Source organism: Schistocerca americana, chromosome X (genome assembly GCF_021461395.2).
Source record: "Schistocerca americana isolate TAMUIC-IGC-003095 chromosome X, iqSchAmer2.1, whole genome shotgun sequence".
Lineage (NCBI taxonomy): Eukaryota > Metazoa > Arthropoda > Insecta > Orthoptera > Acrididae > Schistocerca > Schistocerca americana.
In genome coordinates, this window is record NC_060130.1 from 439480131 (window position 1) to 439503216 (window position 23086).

The 23086-nt window shown below is 40.0% G+C and overlaps 1 protein-coding gene across 1 annotated transcript in view; it reads left to right on the top strand.

Moving 5' to 3' along the window:
• Positions 1-634: 634 nt before the first annotated feature.
• Positions 635-23086, top strand: part of LOC124555139 (cysteine-rich hydrophobic domain-containing protein 2) — a 39423-nt gene continuing 16971 nt past the window's right edge. The window contains exons 1-3 of the mRNA XM_047128950.1: positions 635-849; positions 1089-1299; positions 17549-17665. Coding sequence (XP_046984906.1) covers positions 725-849; positions 1089-1299; positions 17549-17665 — 453 coding nt within the window. The 5' untranslated portion in view covers positions 635-724. The remainder of the gene's footprint in view (positions 850-1088; positions 1300-17548; positions 17666-23086) is intronic.

Consider the following 23086-nt stretch of genomic DNA (forward strand, 5'->3'; position numbering starts at 1 on the left):
TTTCAAGTTGAAGCAATTGTGTAACTCTAAAATAAGAACATTTCTCCACTTTCTTGAAAACCTACCTGGACAATTTTTAGGGTCCAAGAAAAGAGGACACGTCCAGGTAAAAAGAGGACGTCTGATAACCATAATAAAACGAAGTTCGTATGGTGATTTAAATTAATATTTTCTAGTTGTCAAACAGACTGATTTAAATACTTCCAATAGCTGTAAAGCAACTAAAGGCATTATTGCTACACTAATGAAGAATTTCCTGAACAATATGTGCCGCTAGGTCACACAACTATTTTAAAACAAACCTCCGAAGTAACGTTGAGCACTAGTTTAGAACACGGCTTGTGAAATGGCTTCATAAGAGAAATTGTGTTACACGTTTCGAAATGCTAGTTTTCCAGCGTAATTAGAGTGTAACGATGCTCAGGTAGTTAAAATTTTCTTAACTGCTATGAGAAGATTGCTTGATTTTATTTACTTTTCTTCTGCACTCTGTTTAACATTTTGGGTAGAACCTTATGGCTACGTGGACTTTTTCTTATAGAGCTGAGATTTATCTATAAAGTATTAATTGCCAAGAAAGGGCTGTTACAAACCGTTTAGCATCTTTGGTTCCATTCAGCAGAGTGAGCAGCCTTTCATTTTCGTAGAGTTGGCAGGGGGCATATCACGCATTATTTGTTTTGATGCTGATTTCGTTTCTCAACATAGTAATAAATGTAGTGTCATGGCTGACTTCGATGCAATTTACGAAGAAGAAGAAGAAGAGGAGACTGAAGTTCCATATGAAGAAAGTTATGTTACCCTTGTCCCAGACCCAGTTGTTGTTCGTGGAGCAGGCAATATGACGGTGTAAGTGTTGCGCGTTTCAGGAATATTTGGAAGCTCATGTTCGCACCAGTGATTACAGTTTGCATAATAATAGTATATTTATGTATACTTAATGTGAAACTGAAGTGCAGTGAGAAATATGCTGTTATAATCTTGATAAACATATTTACGACAAGTCCTGTGTGAGGCCGTTAAAGCTCTGTTGGTCTTCAAAACAATGTGGAATATGCATATTAACCATTCCTTTTGTTCTCTGGCAGGTTTGGGTTAAGCAACAGGTTTGAAGCAGAATTCCCAAATGGCCTTGTTTCTCGTGTCGCTCCGGAAGAATACAAGGCAACAATTATGCGTGTGAACAGTGTTTTGAAGAAAACCTTGCCTGTCAACGTCAAGTGGCTGTTTTGTGGCTGTGTTTGCTGTTGCTGCACGTTAGGCTGTTCCTTGTGGCCTGTAATCTGCCTCAGCAAACGGGTATGAGTGAAACAAGTTTTTCAGTTATTTAGTTGCATGTTCTGTAGCTCATGCTCATCATTTCACCATAGGCCTAAGTTTTATGATTCAGAACATGTCAATTGAGCTATAGTTTGCTAAGGTGGCCATAAAAAACCTGTATTCTTCTGGAAATTTTCAAGTGCTGAATTGATTACTTATGTATACTCAATAATCCCTTAAAGAAATAGTTGTTTAGAAGAAATTACAAGCCTATGTACTTGCAAATACTTGTGCTGTCTATTAGATATTTTATTTCCACGAGCAGATTGTTAAAGAGTTTCGTAGCTATATTTTTCACTCCTCTCTCTGTTAGATTCACTGGAGTAAAGTGCAGATCATTTTTCCTCTGTTAATCTAAAAATGCTGTGTTTAAATAACAGATCTCACCGGTGAGTCATTTTAAAGCTGTGGTTAATACTCCCCAATTGCTTAGACCGATGCCCTCAAGAGATATAGATGGCAACCCCATACATTATGTTAATTACTTACTTTCATACAATGAATACTTTTTTGCTTATGTGAGGAATTACTGCAGTATATGCTCCGTACTGTATGACTTCAGCGAATAAAAAGTCATCTTAGTCATTTCTTTGTCTTTGAAGTTTACAGTTATTCTTATGGCAAAAGTTGGTAAACCTAAATGCTTTAGCATGCCTGTGGTTGTTCAGGTTGTTTTCATCAATACTGATACCCAGAAAGTTAAAACTGTGTATTGTTTGTTATTTGGTGATAGTATACAAAATTAATAAAACAGTTGAACAAGCTCTTTCTTCTCTCCTCCCTACCCACTCTCCCAAGTGCAGAATTAGATCATTTGTGGAAAATCAGTTAACAGTTTTATCAGTTATGGGAAATTTCCCAGGTTGATACATCTGTGTATTGTTTGACAATAATGCATAATGTATCATCTGCAAAAGGGACTAGTTTTGCCTCCTGATTCAAGTTATTACTACAGTGCAAGAACAAGAAACCTGTGGCACTCTCATTGTGATTTGCCCCTCGCAGGTGATAGGTTGTCTGTGTTTGTGAAGTTATCTCAATGTCCTAGTGTAATTTTCTGTGCCCTCTTCCTTACATAGCAACCTACCAAGTCATGTGCTTAAACATTTAGCCCAAAAATATTTTATTTCAGTAATAGAACATATTGAATGTCACAATCAAACACCTTCAATAAGTCAACTAGGTCCTATCCTGTGAGTGGTTACATTTATTCCTTGTATTGTTGAAGAGTATTCTGTACTGATCTGATATCATAAATGGATCTGTCAAATGCTAAGACTGCTGTAGTGTAAAGTTGAGCGAGGCATGTAATTTCATAATATAAACCCAATTTTCACAGAAGAGACAGATTACTGTAAACTGTGTGTACTGTTTCCCCAGGTCATTCTTTAAGTTGCTCTGTTTACAAATTTCTCTTTTGTTGTACAATATTCGAAAAAGAAAAGGGGCAGAACACTTGTTTTGGATGTCTACATTAACTCAGATTAAAGCAGGTGTATCTATTTTTGAAACTTGTTTGTTTAAAATGTAAGTGGTGTTTTTGGTATTCTATAGGTTATTTGCAGTGAATTGCCTATAGATACGCCTAACAGGCAATTCTATATTGCTACTAATGTAAATTTTATGTAAATGTGGAGGTTGCTATGTTTAAAGCAAAACTTCTAAAATTGTCAAGCAGTTCTAATTTTAACAATGAACAAAATATTTTATAATTTTGTACACAGCTGTAGCAGCAACTGTAGAATGAAATCTTGTAGGAATAGTAAACAGCCAACCAGTTGCAAATTAGAAGCTTTATATTACCATGGTTTCAATGTTTATAAAAGTCTCCTTCAGAAGGAAATATAGGCAATCTAAGCAAGTTAACAGTGACATGCGCGCACACACACACACACACACACACACACACACACACACACACACACACACACAAATCTCGTTAACGAATACAAAATAACTTGTTCAGGCTTTCTGGATTACAACAGAGTCTAGAAGAATTAGAGATTTTTAAATGTTTTACTCACAAAGATGGATCAGATTTAAATAAACAGGTTCAACTCAAAAATATAAATTGTCTACAGTTTCAGACCTCTACTTTTGTTAACATAGCAGGGAAATGGCAGTTTTCCGTGTGACTGTAGGTTATGTCATTTTCCTCACCTGTTAATGCTTAGTGGTACTTGCGTTTCTTCTTTGTTATGATGTAAGTTATACTTCTAGAGGTTTTATGTTCATAGTTTTTTTCAATTGTGTTGTATTTGAGACTATTATACGTTTTTACCATCTTCTTCCCCTCCCCGTGCCCTCTCTCACCATCTCTTTCCTTCCCTCCCTCTGCCCACATTCCTCACCCCTTTCACTCTCTTCCTCCCACCTGCCATCCCCACCCTGGTTCCTATTGCTATTGTTTCTATTTCCACTATTCATAGTTTTACATAATTTGTTTTTACTACAATTACTTTTGATAGTTTATTATTTGTTACTATTTCATTAATTTTAAATGTGTACACAGCTGATTATGAGCGGGTTTTTAATTTTAACTTTTGAAGCAACTTTCGCATGATAAAGTTTCATTCACTACCATGCACCCTCCTTGTGCATACTGCTAGTACCCTCTCTTGCCAGAAGCTTTCTTTAGCGCAAGTGTTGCATATGTAACACTAGTGCACTAGCTGCACATTGATTTGGAAGTATCATGCGACAATAACCATGTATTGTGTGTTTTAATATATTATGGAGGTGAAATTGTATGTTTGACTGATGCCTGTCAGCGGTATTTTACCATACCTTTGCCACAACATGTAATTCAATAAGTCAGAATAATTTTTTGTTTTTGTTGACGAGATGTGGTTCTATGTGTGTCTATATATAATCTTAACACATTTTTACTGGTAACTTACTTAGGTTGTCTAAATTTCCTTCTGAAGAAGACATTTTTTATAAAAACAGTGAAACCATGGTAAAGGGGTTTTACTAAACCTTCCAGTTTGCAACTGATTGACCGTTTACTATTTCTGCAGCAAAATACAATTTTATGTAACTTGGACTAAAATTACATGTGACTTCACAAAAGTTTCTCAATACAGTTTGGCTTGTGTCCAATAAAACTTACTGTTGATCTATAAAATAAGACAAAAACTAGACAACTGCAATATGCCTAAGAGTTGTAGAATGTTTCCTGTTGGCTGACACACCCATAGAGGTGTTGACTGTGTTTTAAGAAGGTGTATTGAATGGTCATATATTTGGAAATATGCGCCAAATGATGTGCACATTCACATTTGAAATGTAATAAAGTTTTTCAGTACTAAGATGTATGCAGGCTCGGAATGTTTTTAATGTTATTTAGTTGGTTGACTCTCACTGCATGCATGGATGAATGGGAGAGATTTTGGTGCAAGAGAGGTTTGGAAATTTCTTGTTTTTATCCAGAGTTTGAAGCATCACATATTCATTGTTTTCTTTCCCAGTAAACAGTTTACATCAGTAACACATAATTACGGTCTGTTACTTTTCTTTCATGTTAGACATTAAATGCATGTTGTTTGTGTAGTGTTGGGGGATTTTTTTCTTTCCATGGATGTAGCGTGGTTTAAAGGTGAAGAAGTTTATGATGATAATCTAAGATACTTTATTATTACCAATTGCGGGTTAAGTATTAGTCTTGATGTTCCTGTGCTTTTGCATAATATTCAAAATATTTGAATACAGTTTTTTAAATGCTTGCAATTTATCACCTGGAAGTTGTCTATGAGCTACAGTGCTAAATAGGAAATTTTTGATTCAGTTGTATATTCCCGTTGTGCTGTTGAATGTTAGAGTATGAGAGAACTGTCAAAGTCGTAGGTAGCAGAAACATTATTCACGGACAGTATTTCTCTAGGTCTATATGCCGGAGAATGACCTGAGGAAATTTTGCTGAGACCTCTGTCATTCTGCTGGCTTAAGACTACTACCCCCCCCCCCCCCTCTCTCTCTCTCTCTCTCTCTGTGTGTGTGTGTGTGTGTGTGTGTGTGTGTGTGTGTGTGTGTGTGTGTTGGGGGGGGGGGCATATTTTTTGATACGGTGTTGGTCCATCACGTTCCTTGAAGATTTGTACTATAGGGGCCAAGGTACATGTATGGACACAACATCATAAAATACACATTACTGGCTTCTTATAATTCGTGCCGGAGTTGGTAAATGTTATAAGTCCAAAAGTTTAAAGTTCAGTCCTTTGACATGCCTGTGGAATTTTCATGACAGTTTCTGTGATCTTCACCTCTGACATTGCTTTGGCATATTGAACACTGTTTCATACTACATTTTAAGTAAAACGGTTTGATAAGTTTCTTCAGAAGTCAAAGATAGTTGAGGTCATACTACCCCTTTGCAGATGAGAACACTTTGATTTTCAAATCAACCTGTTGCGTTCATGACTGGCTTAAGTTTACCTGTCAAATTGGGCAGAATGATGTAGCAAAAGATTTGGTTGTTTTTCTGGATAGAACAGTTCCAGATAACGAATCATTTATCCAGCTTCAGGGTTTTTATTGATTACCAGAGGCTTGGTCCATATTAACTCAGCTGATGGTTATATTGTCCAATATTTATTATTTTTTGTCAGTTGTGTTCACCCATGGAGTAAATTAAAGATTATGTTATTTTAATGTGTTGATCCTGTGCTCTTCAAATGTCAAGACACGGAAAAAAAAAAATTATTATTTGGAAAAGTCAAGAAACAAAGATGCATACAGCTTCCATACCAATGATTCTAAGCAGCTGAAATTTGTCATTAAAAGGGCTTTGTTTAAGCTTTAATTTGATTCACATCAAAATAATACTGTAAGATTTGTTTGATTATAATAAAATATTTTTAAAAAATTGGGAAATATGAGGTGCTACTTTCTCTAAAAAGAAAAGTCTCCTTATGCAGCCTATGTATACAAATAGTGGTTCACATTTAAATATGGAGAAAGTATGGTTTCATGAAACATAAAAACATATGAAGCAAAAGAACTAAAATCTATCAGTAACAAACAATGAAACCATTCTTTTCATCAAACACAAGCTGAGGTATTGGGCTTCCCATGAATTGAAAAACATGTTTATTACTTATTTATTATGTACCCAACAAGATATTTAAATGATAAGTTGCCTAAACCATTGTCTTGTTCACTTTTATTTCCACGTGTTTGTGAGTTTCAGAGAATTTTTGTTATTGTTGCAGCCAATTATACAGGGTGGTCCATTGATCGTGACTGGGCCAAATATCTCATGAAATAAGCGTCAAACGAAAAAACTACAAAGAACGAAACTTGTCTAGCTTGAAGGGGCAAATCAGATGGCGTTATGGTTGGCCCGCTAGATGACGTTGCCATAGTTCAAATGGATATCAACTGCATTTTTTAAAATAGGAACCCCCATTTTTTATTACATATTCGTGTAGTACATAAAGAAATATGAATGTTTTAGTTGGACCATTTTTTTCACTTTGTGATAGATGGCCCTGTAATAGTCACAAACATATGGCTCACAATTTTAGACGAACAGTTGGTAACAGGTAGGTTTTTTAAATTAAAATACAGAACGTAGGTACGTTTGAACATGTTATTTCGGTTGTTCCAATGTGATACATGTACCTTCGTGAATTTATCGTTTCTGACAACGCTTGCTGTTACTGCGTGATTACCTGTGAATACCACATTAATGCAACGTCAGATCCAGTGAACGTGCTTCGACAACCAATCCACCTGTCATGAAATATGCTATTCAATACCGCTTCAACTGCACGCGAGCTATGTGCCGGACATCCATCATGCTCAAAGTACATCGCCATTCTGTCATGCACTGAAACATCTTGCAGTAACATCGGTAGAACGTTACATAGGAGATCAGCATACGGTGCACCATTTAGATTGCCATCGATAAAATGGGGGCTATCATCCTTCCTCCCATAATGTCACACCATACATTAACCCACCAAGGTCGTTTATGTTCCACTTGTTGCAAGCCATCGTGGATTTTCCGTTGCCCAATAGTGCATATTATGCCAGATTACATTACCGCTGTTGGTGAATGACGCTTCGTCGCTAAATAGAACACATGCAAAAAATCTGTCGTCGTCGCATAATTTATCTTGTGCCCAGTGGCAGAACTGTACACGACATTCAAAGTCGTCGCCATGCAATTCCTGGTGCATAGAAATATGGTATGGGTGCAATCGATGTTGATGTAGTATTCTCAACACTGACGTTTGTGAGATTCCCGATTCTCGCGCAATTTGTCTGCTACTGATGTGCGGATTAGCCGCGACAGCAGCTAAAACACCTACTTGGGCATCATCATTTGTTGCAGGTCGTGGTTGACGTTTCACATGTGGCTGAACCCTTCCTTTTTCCTTAAATAATGTTACTATCCGGCGAACAGTCCGGACACTTGGATGATGTCCAGGGTACCAAGCAGCTTACATAGCACATGCCTGTTGGGCATTTTGATCACAATAGCCATACATCAACACGATATCAACCTTTTCCACAATTGGTAAACGGTCCATTTTAACACGGGTAATGTATCACGAAGCAAATACCGTCCTCAGTGGCGGAATGTTACGTGATACCACGTACTTGTACGTTTGTGACTATTGCAGCGCAATCTACCACAAAGCGAAAAAAGTGGTCCAACTAAAACATTCATATTTCTTTACGTACTACACGAATACGTAATAAAAAATGGGGGTTCCTATTTCAAAAAACGCAGTTGATATCCATTTGACCTATGGCAGTGCCATCTAGCAGGCCAGCCATAGCGCCATCTGGTTTCCCCCTTCAAGCTAAATGAGTTTCGTACTGTGTAGTTTTTTCATTTGATGCTTATTTCGTGAGATATTTGGCCCGGTCACTATCAGTGGACCACCCTGTATAAAGTAGAAAGTGATTAGAAGTTATTTATGAGCGTACATCAAAATTTACGCACCGAGAACTGGATTTGGTCAAGCAAACTGTTCGATGGGAGACAATTTTGTGTAGAAGTTTAAGTGGAAATCTGCTTGAGACAGAACGAGAAACATGGCAGATTGTTGAGATTGATGAATCTCAGCTCGTTATGAAGTAGTTTGGGAGATGGAATACAAAAAAACTGGAAGATACGTGTTTGGCAGTATCCAGAGAGGTACAAACAAATTTTTGTTGTTGTTGTGTGTAGACGTTCAAAAGCTGTTCCTTTAAAAATTATTCAAGAGAATATTTTGCCAAGGATAACAGTGATATCTGACAGTTTCTCCGCATATAAATGTCTAAAAAACAAGGGTTTCCAGACCTTAATGTAAATCACAAGTTGACTTTCAAGTATCCAAAGACAGGTTCCCATTCAAATGCCATAGAGAGCACATAGGGTGCCATTAAAGGTCCCAGCATGGCACAAGACTGTGCAAGACATTCTTCGATAGCTGTCTCTTCGAACGTGTGTGGAGGAAACAAAATGGAAATTTGTCAGGCTTGTTTTTATGTATTTTGCAGGCGGCTGCATTGGTGTCTAGTCCAAATGAATAAAATTTGTTGCAGTTTCATTTTTGCTTTGTTTTCACTATTAATTATTATTCCTAAATAGAGCAGCAATTCTGTTAACATATTTTGATGCCACAACTACTTGGCAGATGTGAAAGTGTGCGTGGGTGTTGGCAAAGCCAATGATTTTGAAAGTCAATCCAAGGTCTGGGTTAGGTTGGAATATGACAGTTTCACTCACAAAAATACTGCACCGAGCAAGGTGGTGCAGTGGTTAGCACACTGGACTGGCATTCAGGAGGATGACGGTTCAATCCCGTGTCTGGCCATCCTGATTTAGGTTTTCCTTGATTTCCCTAATTGTTCCTGGCAAATTCCAGGATGGTTCCCTTGAAAGGGCATGGCCGACTTCCTTCCCCATTCTTCCCAAATCCAGTGAGACCAATGACCTCGCTGTTTGGTTTCCTCCCCCATAAACTATTATAATAAACTTTCTTGTAACGAATATTTCACTATTTTCCAAACATGTCACAAATTAAGAAACTGTTGTTAGGTAGCATTCTAATTGCACAGCATCATTTGCTGCATGTGAGGCGAGCAGGAATTACGTTAATAATCTTCATTGTCAGAAGTATTTATTGCTTTTTCCCAATCCATTGCGAATAACAAAGTTAGAGATAGGTTTGGAGCTAAAAACACATGTTAAATTGCTGCGAGTAATACAAACAGCAGTTAAAAGAATTGTAATCTTTATTGTCAGAAAGTCTCATTGCTCTTTTTGAATATATCGTGGGTCACAAGGCTTTCCTTAGGTTACCAGATACCAGCTCAATTTAAATAGCTGTGACTGTAACAAGAAGCAATTAAATTTAAAATCCTAATTCACAGAAATGTTTCACTCTTTCTTCCACCCTGACAGCTGAAACACTCTTTCATTGCTTTGGTGTGTCTCAGCAAGCACTGACAACTTTCCTGCACAATACAGTTAAGTATGCCACTGACGTATTCTAGGCTTTCATCATGGTATCTTATCCTAAGTCACTGTTTACACTTTTCCAGTAGGTTTGGAAAAGAATAAAAAATGTAACAATAGGTCCCTTTGGATAAAAACACTAATGCCGAATTTCCTGTGTGGTTGTTTTCGAGAAAGTATGCAATGTGTTACAAACTTCGAGAACTAAATTATTGGATTAGGCATTTGTAACATCTACATCACAATGTACTACTCCATAAGCTATGTTATGGTGTGTGGTGGAGGGTGCCCTATACCACTACTAGTCGTTTCTTTTTCTGTTCCACTCACAGATGGAGTGAGGGAAAAACAACTGTCTGTATGCCCCTATACGAGCCCTAGTCTTTCTAATCTCATCTTTGTGATCCTACATGAAATGCACATTGGTGACAGTAGAATTGTTCTGCAGTCAGCCTCAAATGGTGGTTCTCTAAATTTTCTCAATAGTGCTCCTCGAAAAGTGTGTCGCCTTCCTTCCAGTGATTCCCATTTGAGTTCCTGAAGCATCTCCATAATACTTGTGTGTTGTTCAAACCTACTGGTAACAAATCTAGCAGCCCACCTCTGAATTCACTGACAGTCAAATCTTCTGAGCAAGTATGCTGTTTAGAAATGATTTTGCATAAATGATTTACCATTAAGGAGCATTACTTAATTTCAGTATGAAATTCAGGCACAGGAATAAGAAAATAGTTTGAGTACCTTCAATGATTTTAGAAGTGATGAATCGGGGCAGTAGCTTGTCACATTGTCTGTTCCTCTGTTGTTCAAAATTCAAAGTGGATGCCAAGAATGGGTTTTTATGGAAAACGGTACAACTCCTTAGGCATTAGGATGTGATTTTCATATGATCTCTGTAAACTTGCTTTAGAACCAAGTCTTTTGACAGTGCCTCCAAACCCATTGCAAAAATCAAATGGCTCCAAGCACTATGGGACACAACACCTGAGGTCATCAGTCCCCTAGACTCTAGACTTAGAACTAAAAAACCTAAGGACATCACACACATCCATGCCTGAGGCAGGATTCAAACCTGCGGCTGTAGCAGCAGCGTGGTTCCAGACTGATGCGCCTAGAACCTCTCAGCCACACCGGCCAGCCCCAAGCCCATTGCAAGCCTTGGTTTAATAAATATTCTGAAGACATGGAATAAGAAAATGTTCTTCATTTTTATAATGTGGGGCATTACCATCATAAAAGCAGAACATATTTGGCATGTAGTAATTCCATGGAAACATTGTGATTACAAAACACTTTATCATGACACACTTTAAGTAATCACCATCTTGTCAAATAGTCTTAGGAAAGCTCATACAATTGATCAGTACAAGAAAAATGTGCAATCTCATGTGCTGTTGCCATTGGGTGTATTTGCAAAAGATGTTATTTTGATACGACACATGCCAGTAGAACACATTTCTTTTATGTTAGGCAATTTTTCCTTTAAAACTGAGACCACCTTTGATAGGAAAACGTATGCCAGTATGTTGTTTTCTAAGCAGTCAGAAATTAAGGCTCAGTTCAGATGTTTTCAATTCTGTGTTATCCTCACTGTAGTCCACAAGAAAAGGATGCAGTGTGGTTAGCTATTCCATGTAATAGGAACTATTAAGTGAAATCAGAGTGAGCCAGTGGTATAGTCAATAGTTGATTTCCCTTTCAACACATCCTTTCCCCATCTTAAAATTATCAAAGGCAATCAGAAATTTGTAGTAAATACACATATTTCAGAGAAAGTAAAAGAGGGATTTTTGAGATTTTAGAAAAGAAATTGTTTGCATTTTAGTAACTTCATTTTTTTCAAAAGCCCTTCACTAAAAAAGGACTAGCATGGTAGTATTTGTTAACATTATTGTATTGGGGCTTTGTAAAATGTTTTTAAAATATCAGAGATAACTGTGACATGATAAAAAAAAAAAAAAAAAACTAACCAAAGTTGTTGGATTTAATGTGGACAAACCCCTAAACCATTTCAGGCACATGCTTAATGTTCACCACATCAGCTAATAGATTTCCTGCTATTTGATTGCTTATTTACGTGTTCAATTCTTTGTCCTGGTCGAAAACCTTCCTTGAGGTCTCCTTAAATTTGACTGTACTTTAAATTTTACAACATACGCATAACGGTTAAACACAATGTATCAGTGTGTCACAGGTTTATTACTATAATACATAATAGAAACTGCATAAGAATGTAGGAAAAAAAAGATACTCTTCAAACTTGCCAAAGATTACAGATCATAATGTAAAGGTATGCAGTTAGTTCCAGTCATTCCCAGAGAACATTTTAGCTTTGAAACTAAAGCTATATGTACCTTCTGTGATGTTAAGAAGCAAGTTACTTCATAATTTAGTGTTTACAACACAGAGGTGGTTGTCTTTGATTTATTGACACGAAGTCAGCATGGATTCAGAAAATATTGTTCTTGCAACAATCAACTAGCTCTTTATACGCACGGAGTAATGAGTGCTATTGACAGGGGATGTCAAATTGATTCCATATTTTTAGATTTCCAGAAGGCTTTAGACACCGTTACTCACAAGCAGTCTTCTTACCAAACCACGTGTTGATGGAATATTGCTTCAGTTGTGCAACTGGATTCGTGATTTTGTGTTGGGAAGGTCACGGATTGTAGTAATAGATGGAAAGTCATAGAGTAAAACAGAAATAATATCTAGTGTTCCCCAAGGTAGTGTTATATGCTCTCTATTGTTCCTGATCTATGTTAACGACATAGGAGGCAATCTCAGTAGCCGTCTTAGATTGTTTGCAGATGATGCTGTCATTTACCATCTTGTTAAGTCATCAGATGACCAAAATGAATTGCAAAATGATTTAGATAAGATATCTGTAAGATGCGAAAAGGGGCAGTTGACCCCGAATAAAGAAAAGTGTGAAGTTATTCACATGAGTACTAAAAGAAATCCACTAAATTTAGACTATGCGATATGTCACACAAATCTTGAAGGCTGTAAATTCAACTAAATAATTATGGATTACAATTATAAATACCCTAAATTGGAATGATCACATAGATAATGTTGTGGTTAGAGCCAACGAAAGGCTGTGATTAATTGGCAGAACACTTAGAAGGTGCAACAGGTCTACTAAAGAGACTGCTTACATTACACTTGTCCGCCCTGTCCTGGAGTATTGCTGTGCAGTGTGGGATCCGCATCAGGTGGGACTGACGGATGACATCGAAAAAGTACAAAGGGCAGCTCGTTTTGTATTATCGCAAAATAGGGGAGATAGTGTCACAGACATGATACGTGAATTGGAGTGGCAATCATTAAGACAAAAGCGTTTTTTATCACGATGGGATCTTCTCATGAAATTTTAATCACCAGTTTTCTCCTCCGATTGTGAAAACATTCTGTTGGCACCCACCTACGTAGGGAGAAATGATCATCGCGATAAAATAAGAGAAATCGGGGCTCGCACAGAAAAATTTAAGTGCTCGTTTTGCCTACGTGCCGTTAGAGAGTGGAATGGTAGAGAGACAGCTTGAAGGAGGTTCATTGAACCCTCTACTAGGCACTTTATTGTGAATAGCAGAGTAATCATGTAGATGTAGTGATGCTTAAGCACTTTTAGTTTGAAGGGGATTGAAGATAATAGAGAATGTGGATGTCACCTGGAGTTGTGATAACTGAGAGAACACTCTGAAACATTCTTTGTGTTTGTTAATGACACTTTTACTGCGTTTAAGAAATTGTAATATCATTGTGTGTGTGTGTGTGTGTGTGTGTGTGTGTGTGTGTGTTTGTGTGTGTTTGCACGCATCCACCTGCTACCCCCCCCCCCCCCCCCCCCCCCACACACACACACACACACACACACACACACACTAACTAGAAATTTGTTGACCTCAAACATGGGAGCTTTTACTATTTGAGACCTTACCTACTAAAATATCATGGTAGTCAAAGAGAAAAAGTTATCTTTCTTTTTGTTAAGTAAGCACATGGCCCCAGGCCAACTGAATTTTCATTCTAGATAACTGTTATCTAGATCTTTAAAGGAGTAACTTAAGAGAGATTTTTGCATTATGTAGAAGTGAGTGTGAATGGATATGTGATCTGATATGTCTTTCAGCTTAGCAAAGTGATTATAATTTGGTAAGTTTGAACTTGGGTTCCGCTTCGTTGGCCCAGTTGTAATCAGCTTGGAGACATTTGTAAATAAATTTAATGGTCACGTTGAAGATTGAGTATTTAAAGAAGATAGTTGCAAGAAAAGACTAGTGATCCTAGTGCTGGTATTGACAACTTGTAAGCTCTGATTTAAACCATTTATAGACCGTAATAGAGAATCCCGTTCAGTATATTTGGAAGCAGAATGTTAAATAGAAGTGTCGAAACCTGTACAGCAGTAGAGAACAATTGTAATTGCTTGTTGTCAGAACATAGTTCATTTTTTTGTTATGTACTGAATGTCACACCAGTACCTGTTACACAAAATGTGTTGATATGGAAAATGAAATAAGATTTGCTGCCAGATTGAAAATATCCTTACAACCACAACACAGTACATTATCTTGTTTGGGATGTCATTTACAGTTAGAATAGTAACGTCTGCTGTGTACCAGAGAAACATTGTCGGGCCTTACTGTTAATGTTAGTCACTAATGACTTTTGTTATTTATGGTTTCAGAGTTTGAGAAGTATTTGCCAATAAAATTTCCACCCACTGAAGTTTCCACCAAATTTGTGGTTTCTAAGAAGGCTTAAATCATTGGAACTTTCTAGCAGTTAGAAATTGTGACTGCCTTATATCATGTAGGTTAAGTATAAAATAATGCTCAGCACCTGTTACGAACTTCCAGCAAAAATTAAATTTTCTGTGATTCACATGTAACTTTTGTGGCCTTTCTACAAGCTTCCTCTTGTATACTTTCAAACTGATAAGCAGATGGTTGATGTGTTGGTAATTATAAAGTTTGCATGTGGTAGTTGAGGGATAATAGCCTCTCTTATTTATTATTATTTTTTTATGCACTTGATTTCTTCTATGACTAATCAGTCCAAAATGAGGCACACTGGGATTTAGGTTTAGTTAATTTATGTGTTCCATGGACCATAATTGTGCTCTCTAGGTAGGTTATGGTACATTTCAGTTAGTTTACAAATGTGACACTTTTTGTTTTTAATGTTCATCTTAGGATACCTTTAATTTCATGTTATTGTACTGCATTGTTGCCATTATATTTGACTTGGGAACCCAGAATAGAAAGAACAGAGTTAGTCCCTGTTTGGTCATACAGATTTAGGTGTTACATTGTGAAAGTTGGTCTGGTTTCTTGAACAAGGCTGTTTCAGGTTTCCTTCACCATCATTACCAATCTAGCTATTGCACCCTCCCCAGTGACCATCAATGTTTGTGTGTCAAAGTGATTATTTTAACTTTCCATTGATTGTATTTTTTTGTTAAAAGAATCCTTGCAGTGATGCGAAAACATGTTTTTTCCATGGAAAAAGATTTTATATTCTCCAGAATGTAGCCAGCCTCAAGCGTTTGCAATTCAAGTAGCACACTGAATGTAAGCTTTTGATTTAACCGTCTTAGATTCGAATTTTCCTGGAGGAAGGAAAATTTTTCCTTATGTGGTAATGCACATAGGTGAATTTCTAATGATTTTTAGATGCAAGATTTATACAAAAATAAGTACCCATTTTCAAAAGATACATTGTACACTTGGCTTCATTTTATGGACTAAAATAACTAATGGTGAAATATCCTCTATTGTAATAAATAGAAAAATGATCATTCAATAATTACCGTGCAAAATAACAATTTCAGTTATGCAGTGGAATGTAACGAACCAGCCACATCTGTCTATTCTGGTAATAATGAGCTGCTGCACACTGCTACATTGACTTGCTGATAGTCTCATAGTGATCTCCAACAGTTAGCAGCTTTTGCACAGGATGAAAAGGTTGAACATTTGCTAATGTGTACCTCAAGTTTCCATTGGGAAAAATGCTTCTGTTGCACCTAAGATACAGTAAAATTTAATGTACTTAATTATAGCCAGAGGCACCTGAAAGAGTTAGAGGAAAAAGGAAGTTCTAAATTTGGTTGAAATTTGTTACTGCTGTGTTAGTGATTGTTTGAACTTTAAAACACTGATTATTAAAATATAGACCAGTTATTGCTATCAGCAAGCATTTCTTTTGTTAGTTATTAGGTATTCATGTGTATTTCTTAACCATTCTTGGAAGGGGAGGATGTTCATCAGTGAAGTCCTTAAAACAACTCTGACAACTGACATGACATGCAAGAAAATCTGATTTATCGGTGAGGTATTTCGTGTTCTGAAAGTGATGATCGCATTTTTTTAGATGGTTTGTGTAGTGAAAATATTGCCCTCTGTTGTATTCTTAATCTTTAAAAGTAGCGTAATGAGATGCTTTGGTGGCCTGTAATACAAAAGGCATGTTCAGAAAGTAAGTGTGTTGTGACAGTAATGGGCTGCAGTCTTTTGTTTTTTGAGGCTGGACAACACTGAGTGTTAGAGGGGGAGTCCCCTAACAAGAGCAACTGTAACAGTTACCTGGTAGTTCATAAACTCAAGTTGTAGGATCCAATTGTGTGAAAGATGTCGGTAAGTAATCATTTTGAGTAGAAACCATGTGAAGTGATCAAGTTACTGCTCATAGAAGGAATAAAACCTACAGAAATTTTTTTGGGAAATGAAAACTGTTTAAGATGAAGGTGTTAGTAGCAGAATGAGTGTGGTTAAGTGATAAAGGGAGTTCAGTGGAAGCACAACAAATGTTCACAACAGAGGAATGGTACATCTTACTTGATGACTAATGAGTCGGTGCAAAAAATTTAGGAAACTGTTTGTGAAGGCAGTTTACAGTGGGTGAAATGTCTGCGGTGCTTCAACAACTCTCCAGAACTATCTTATATGAGACACTCGCAGAAATGCTGGGCACCAGAACAGGTGCACAAGATGGGTCCCAAAACAACTGACGTCAGCAGTGCAAGAAAAATTGAGTCGGTAGCCCTTGCAGGTTTAAAGAGCGACTTGAATTGCAAGATGAAGATTTTCTGAGATCTGTGGTGCCTTGAGTTAAAACATTATATGCCTGAGACAAAAAGACAGTCATCACAGTGGCATCACACCAGTTCCACATCTTCCAAAAAATTCAAAACCACAATTGCAGGCAAAAGAATTGTGACCTCCGTGTTTCGGGACAGAAAAGGCATCACTTTGATCGAATTCCTGCCTAGGAGGGAGACCACCAATGCACAACGATGTTCCGAGACCCTAAAAAAAACTCAAAGGAAGCATTGAAAACACCAGGAGGGGAATGCAGATGAGAGACGTCTGCTTGTTGCACAACAACACCTGTCCTTGTCCAGCATTGACCACCAAAGTGCTCTTGGTCTCAATTGGTTGAGCCCATCACATGCAGTGAACAGGATGGCGATTATGTGGAAAAGTAGTCACCAAGTGTATCAACAGTATACTGTAATTTTTCAAGTACATTTTTTTGGAAAAAAAAATTATAAACTTAGTACACTTACTTTCTGAACATTGTTCATACTTTTCAAGTATAAATTTTTGCTGAATATTAAGTAAAATTTTCTCGAATTTTGATATTAAAACATGTCTGTTCATTTTCAGTAACTTGAAAACATTGCTCCTTTGTTTAATAGATAAGTGTAATCATTGGACTTATTTAATGTATTTACTAATTTTGCTTTTACTATTGTAGACTCAGCACTCTATAGACAAGTTACTGGAGTGGGAAAACAGTCATTTGTACCATAAACTTGGCCTGCACTGGAGACTTGCCAAGCAAAGATGTGATTCATCATCAATGATGGAATATGTAAGTGCATTATTTAACCCAGTACTATATTTTTTACTGCCAGAGAAACCAGACAGCCCAAGTACCAGAAAATAATAATTCGCAACCCACCGTCTCCCACTCTCCCTCTCCCCCGCGATCTCCCTCTCCCCCGCGATCTCCCTCTCCCCCGCGATCTCCCTCTCCCCCGCGATCTCCCTCTCCCCCGCGATCTCCCTCTCCCCCGCGATCTCCCTCTCCCCCGCGATCTCCCTCTCCCCCGCGATCTCCCTCTCCCCCGCGATCTCCCTCTCCCCCGCGATCTCCCTCTCCCCCGCGATCTCCCTCTCCCCCGCGATCTCCCTCTCCCCCGCGATCTCCCTCTCCCCCGCGATCTCCCTCTCCCCCGCGATCTCCATCTCCCCCGTCCCTTCTCCCATTCCCCCCACACCTCACTACCCCCAAGCTCATGCAACCACCCACTGCCCCCATCTCCCATCCCTCCCTCTCCCCAACCTCCCTCAACCTCGCTCTCCCTCTTCCTGCTCCAACCCCCTCTCCCCCCTCCCCCTCTCCCCCCTCCCCCTCTCCCCCTCCCCCTCTCCCCCCATATACCCCCTCTCCCCCTCCCCCTCTCCCCCCTCCCCCTCTCCCCCCTCCCCCTCTCCCCCCTCCCCCTCTCCCCCCATATACCCCCTCTCCCCCCTCCCCCTCTCCCCCCATATACCCCCTCTCCCCCCTCCCCCTCTCCCCCCATATACCCCCTCTCCCCCCTCCCCCTCTCCCCCCATATACCCCCTCTCCCCCCTCCCCCTCTCCCCCCATATACCCCCTCTCCCCCCTCCCCCTCTCCCCCCATATACCCCCTCTCCCCCTCTCCCCCCTCCCCCTCTCCCCCCATATACCCCCTCTCCCCCTCTCTCCCCCCCTCTCCCCCTCTCTCCCCCCTCTCCCCCCCTCTCCCCCCCTCTCCCCCCATCTCCCCCTCTCCCCCCCTCTCCCCCTCTCTCCCCCCATCTCCCCCTCTCTCCCCCCATCTCCCCCTCTCTCCCCCCATCTCCCCCCCTCTCCCACCTCCCCCCTCTCCCACCTCCCCCCTCCCCCCTCTCCCCTCTCCCCCCTCTCCCCTCTCCCCCTCCCCCCTCTCCCCCTCCCCCCTCTCCCCCCTCTCCCCCCTCTCCCCCTCTCCCCCTCTCCCCTCTCCCCCCCTCTCCCCCTCTCCCCCTCTCCCCCCTCTCCCCCTCTCCCCCTCTCTCCCTCTCTCCCCCCCTCTCTCCCCGCACTCCTACCCCATCCCCTTCTCCCTTTCCCACTCCCATCTCTCCAACACCTGCCCGGCCCCACACTCCGGCTCCCACCTGTCTCACTGTCCATGCCCTTCGCTATCCTCCCACACATCACTGTGCTTTGTAGTAATCATATAAAACATAAGTCCTTTGTTAGTCTGACAAGGGTGACAGCTACTAATGGCAGTTTGTCTCGATCTTCTTGTTCTCTGTTAATGATATCTAGTAAAGGCCTCATACTATTTAGCAGTAATCAAGAATTGGTCAAATGAAAGATTTGTAAGCCACTTCTTTAGCGTATGAATTAAATTTCCTTTTTTTCCATCGAATGTCATTCTGGTATGTGCTTGTTTTACTTCTAGATATATGGATAAAAGATAATTATTAAAAATTATCCAGTCCACCCATTCTTTATCTATTTATAAAACATTATAACAGGTTGCTGAATCTGCAGAATCTGTTAAATATCTACAAAATGGGACGTTCGTAAGTGAATACACACAGTCCCTTCAAGCGTCTCCTGTTCTGAACTCTCCACGATTATGAAACTTCCTGGCAGATTAAAACTGTGTGCCATGATTACTTCATAGTAATTGAACTAAATAATTTAGCCAGTTTTTTTTTCAAGAGTATTGCATCTTGCTGTACCAGAGTGCTCTTAGAAACATTTGAGTTGCAAAAAAAGTGTGTAAGTAATGGAATTAAGAGATCCAGTGATGAATTACCAATAACTTCACATATCTCCTTCACTTTCAGTTGATGTCATTTGTCCAAAAACATGCAGCCATTCAACAAGTTTATAGTTAAGACTGTGCATCCTTGTTCCAATGTAATGCTTCTAGTATCAGAAATTTGCCTATTCTAATCTAAGATCAAAGGGGTAGGTAACATATGGCAAATTGGACTCATACGTCCACATGTCTGAAACCAAATGTTTATGGACATTAGTAAGTTTACTTGCTCAGACAATCATATGGTTTTGAAAAGTGACTACCCTGTGTACACAGATAGAAAATTTAATTCAAAAACCAAGCAAAAATGCTAGAAAAGTATAGAAAGTGTTAAACCTTCACCAGGAGAACTGTTCTAAATACATACATAGTAATACAGATGAAGCTATCAGAATCTCAACAAAGTTAAAGTTAGCCACTAACGTTATGCCCACTAACAGCCATACACTTTTGAATACTAGTACATAGTATGAACACATCAAAATCAATCCAAAATGCTGACAACACGGAGAGTATTCTTATGCAGAAGACATGTATCTGTGCATGTGCTTGCAAGAAATGCATTTCAATGAAAATGGTATGCGTTTCCTGTTGAAGGTAAAATATATACAGGAAGAACCACAAAAGTTTAAGGACATATGCTTGGCTGAAAAGCTGGGTGCTTTCCATTCTGTGAGGACAAAAATTGTGCTGTCAGTTTGAGAGCAGGAATAAAGACTTCGTGGATTCATTTAATTGTTCCGCTCCATGTGTTAGAGTATGTGAATCAAGTCATAGGTGCTCAGTAAAGGCAAAAGCTTTTGTAGTCATTGCTGCATGGAAAAATAGTACACTTCAAAACCACATGAAAGGAAATAGTAGTGATGTGTATTGCTGTGCCTTCTCCATCTGGTAGGTGGATTAACCCTTCCAATTTTTCAGAACACTACTGCTATGGGAGGGAGACATGCTTTTTAATAATTTTCTAGAGAATAGATTGCCGTAAAGGAGTGTTTGAATGCCACATTCAATAAAGTTGCCATTTATGGTAAGTAGTCCAGTGATTACTATGTGAGTAATGTTACAAATTGTGAGCTCTGCTTGCACCCCATGCATGGGGCCAGTGGGCTTCACCACTTCTGCCAGCCGGCTGTATGAACTGAGGGTGGCCTCAGAAACCATGCGACAGGTGTTGTTGGTGCCAACATGAGCCACAACTTGCAGCCAGCTCACACTCTATGTCTCCGCAATATCCTTTCTTTCAGGAGTGCTAGTTCTGCAAGGTTCGCAGGAGAGCTTCTGTAAAGTTTGGAAAGTAGGAGACGAGGTACTGGCAGAAGTAAAGCTGTGAGTACCGGGCGTGAGTCGTGCTTCGGTAGCTCAGTTGGTAGAGCACTTGCCCGCGAAAGGCAAAGGTCCCGAGTTCGAGTCTTGGTCGGGCACACAGTTTTAATCTGCCAGGAAGTTTCATATCAGCGCACACTCCGCTGCAGAGTGAAAATTTCATTCCATTTCCACACTGTTTGTATTTCGAAGCACATTGGAATTATGAATACCTTTATCCATTTGCAGTGGCAGCATGATTTACAACCACTATAATTGTGTTAGACCCCGCCTTGAATGAAGAATCTCTGCCAGACCTACCCATTGTTAGGGAAAAAATCAGTTACCTCTCTTAAATGCTAATCATTTGACACCAGTGGAGGCATCTGCTGATGGAGCTGAAGACTCTTCATCCTGATCTGACATCACAGAAATTATCTCGTAGGACACCTTCCTCCCATGAACCCACAAACAAACAAATCAGCTGCACTCAGCTGAAAGACGAAATACACATATTGTGCTGTTGAATAGCTTGGTCATCTCTCAATCCAGAAATGTGGTCTGGGAAACCCTCACAAGAATTGGTTTGTATCTGGCAAGGAAAGTTTAACAGAATGAAAAGCAGACAACTCGCCGAACTTCTGTGTGCTGGCTAAAAACACAATACTGGACTGCAGTTTGGCAGGTAGAAAGGTTGAGGGTTGTCAGGTAGGGTAAGTAGAAGGAAATAAAAGAGGAAGAACGTGGGAGGAGGATTTGGAGAAGGGTGGCTGACAGCTCAGAGGGAGACAGCAGATGTGCAGGATGGGAATGCAAGAGGAAGAGGCGGCAGGTACACTAGATAGGAGTGTGGCGCATGATGGTGCTGATGTGCTTGGAATTGATTGGGAGGGGATGAGAGGCCAGGGGAAGGGGATGATGTTGAATAGAGGGTGTGGGTGCAGTGGATTAGCAGAGTTTGAGGCTAGGAGAATTGCAAGAATGAAGGATGTGTTGCAGGGATAACTCACACCTAAATAGTTAAGGGAAGGTGGTGCTTGGGGGGAGGGATCCAGATGGCACAGGTTTTGAAGCAACCATAGCACTAGAGCATTTGTACTCAGCCATGTGTTCCGCCACCGGGTTTCCAACGCAGTGTGGTGGTGGCCATTCGTACTGGTGAAGAGCTGGTTAGTGCTCATGATCCTTAATCCTCCCACCACATCCAAGAACCAGCTTCAAAGGAGCACCCTCACAACACCCGATATCATCCCGGACTTGAGCAAATGTGAGTGATATCCTTCACCAGGAATTCGACCATTTGTCATCAAGCCTTGTAGTGAAGGACATCCTAACAACAATCCTCCTCACTACTCCTGATTTGGTATTCTGCTGTGGCCCAACCTCCATAATGCCCTTGCTCATACCTGTGCAAATCCCACACCCAGCCCCTTGCCACAGGGGTCCTATCCCTGTGGAAGGCTGTGGTGCAAGATCTGACCAATTCACCCACTCAGCACTTGCTATTCTAGTCCTGTCACAGGATTGCCCTCTCCCACCAGAGGCAGGTCCACAAGTGAAAGCAGCCATGTCATATCCAGCTCTGCTGCAATTTCTGCACAGAATTTTATTTGGGCATGATCACTAAAAAGCTGTCCACCAGAATGAATGGCCACTACCAACTCTGGCCAAGAACAGAGAAGAAAATCCAGTGGTGGACTGCACTGCTGAGCGCAGTATTCTAGAGCTCAATGTCTACATCACAGTCCATACCATCTAGATCCTTCCCCCCAGCACTAGCTTTCTTGAAATATGTAGAAGGGAGTTGTGCTTGCAAGACATGCTTTGTTCTTGAAATGTTCCTGTTCTCAATCTCTGCTAACCCACAGTAACCACATCCTCTACCAGTCTCCACTACTTCTTTCCTGCCACCCTCTCCCGACACAATCTCTATGCCATTATCATCGTGAACAGAGTTCCTACACTCCTATACTCCCTCTCGCATTCCCATCCTGCACACCTGTTGCCTCCATCTGAACCCTCAGCCACCTTCCCAACCCCGTGCACTGGCTGCCTCCCTGCGAACCATCAACCACCATTCCCATCCCATTCACCAGCTGGCTCTCTGTGAACCATCAACCAACCTTCTCATCCCACACACCTGC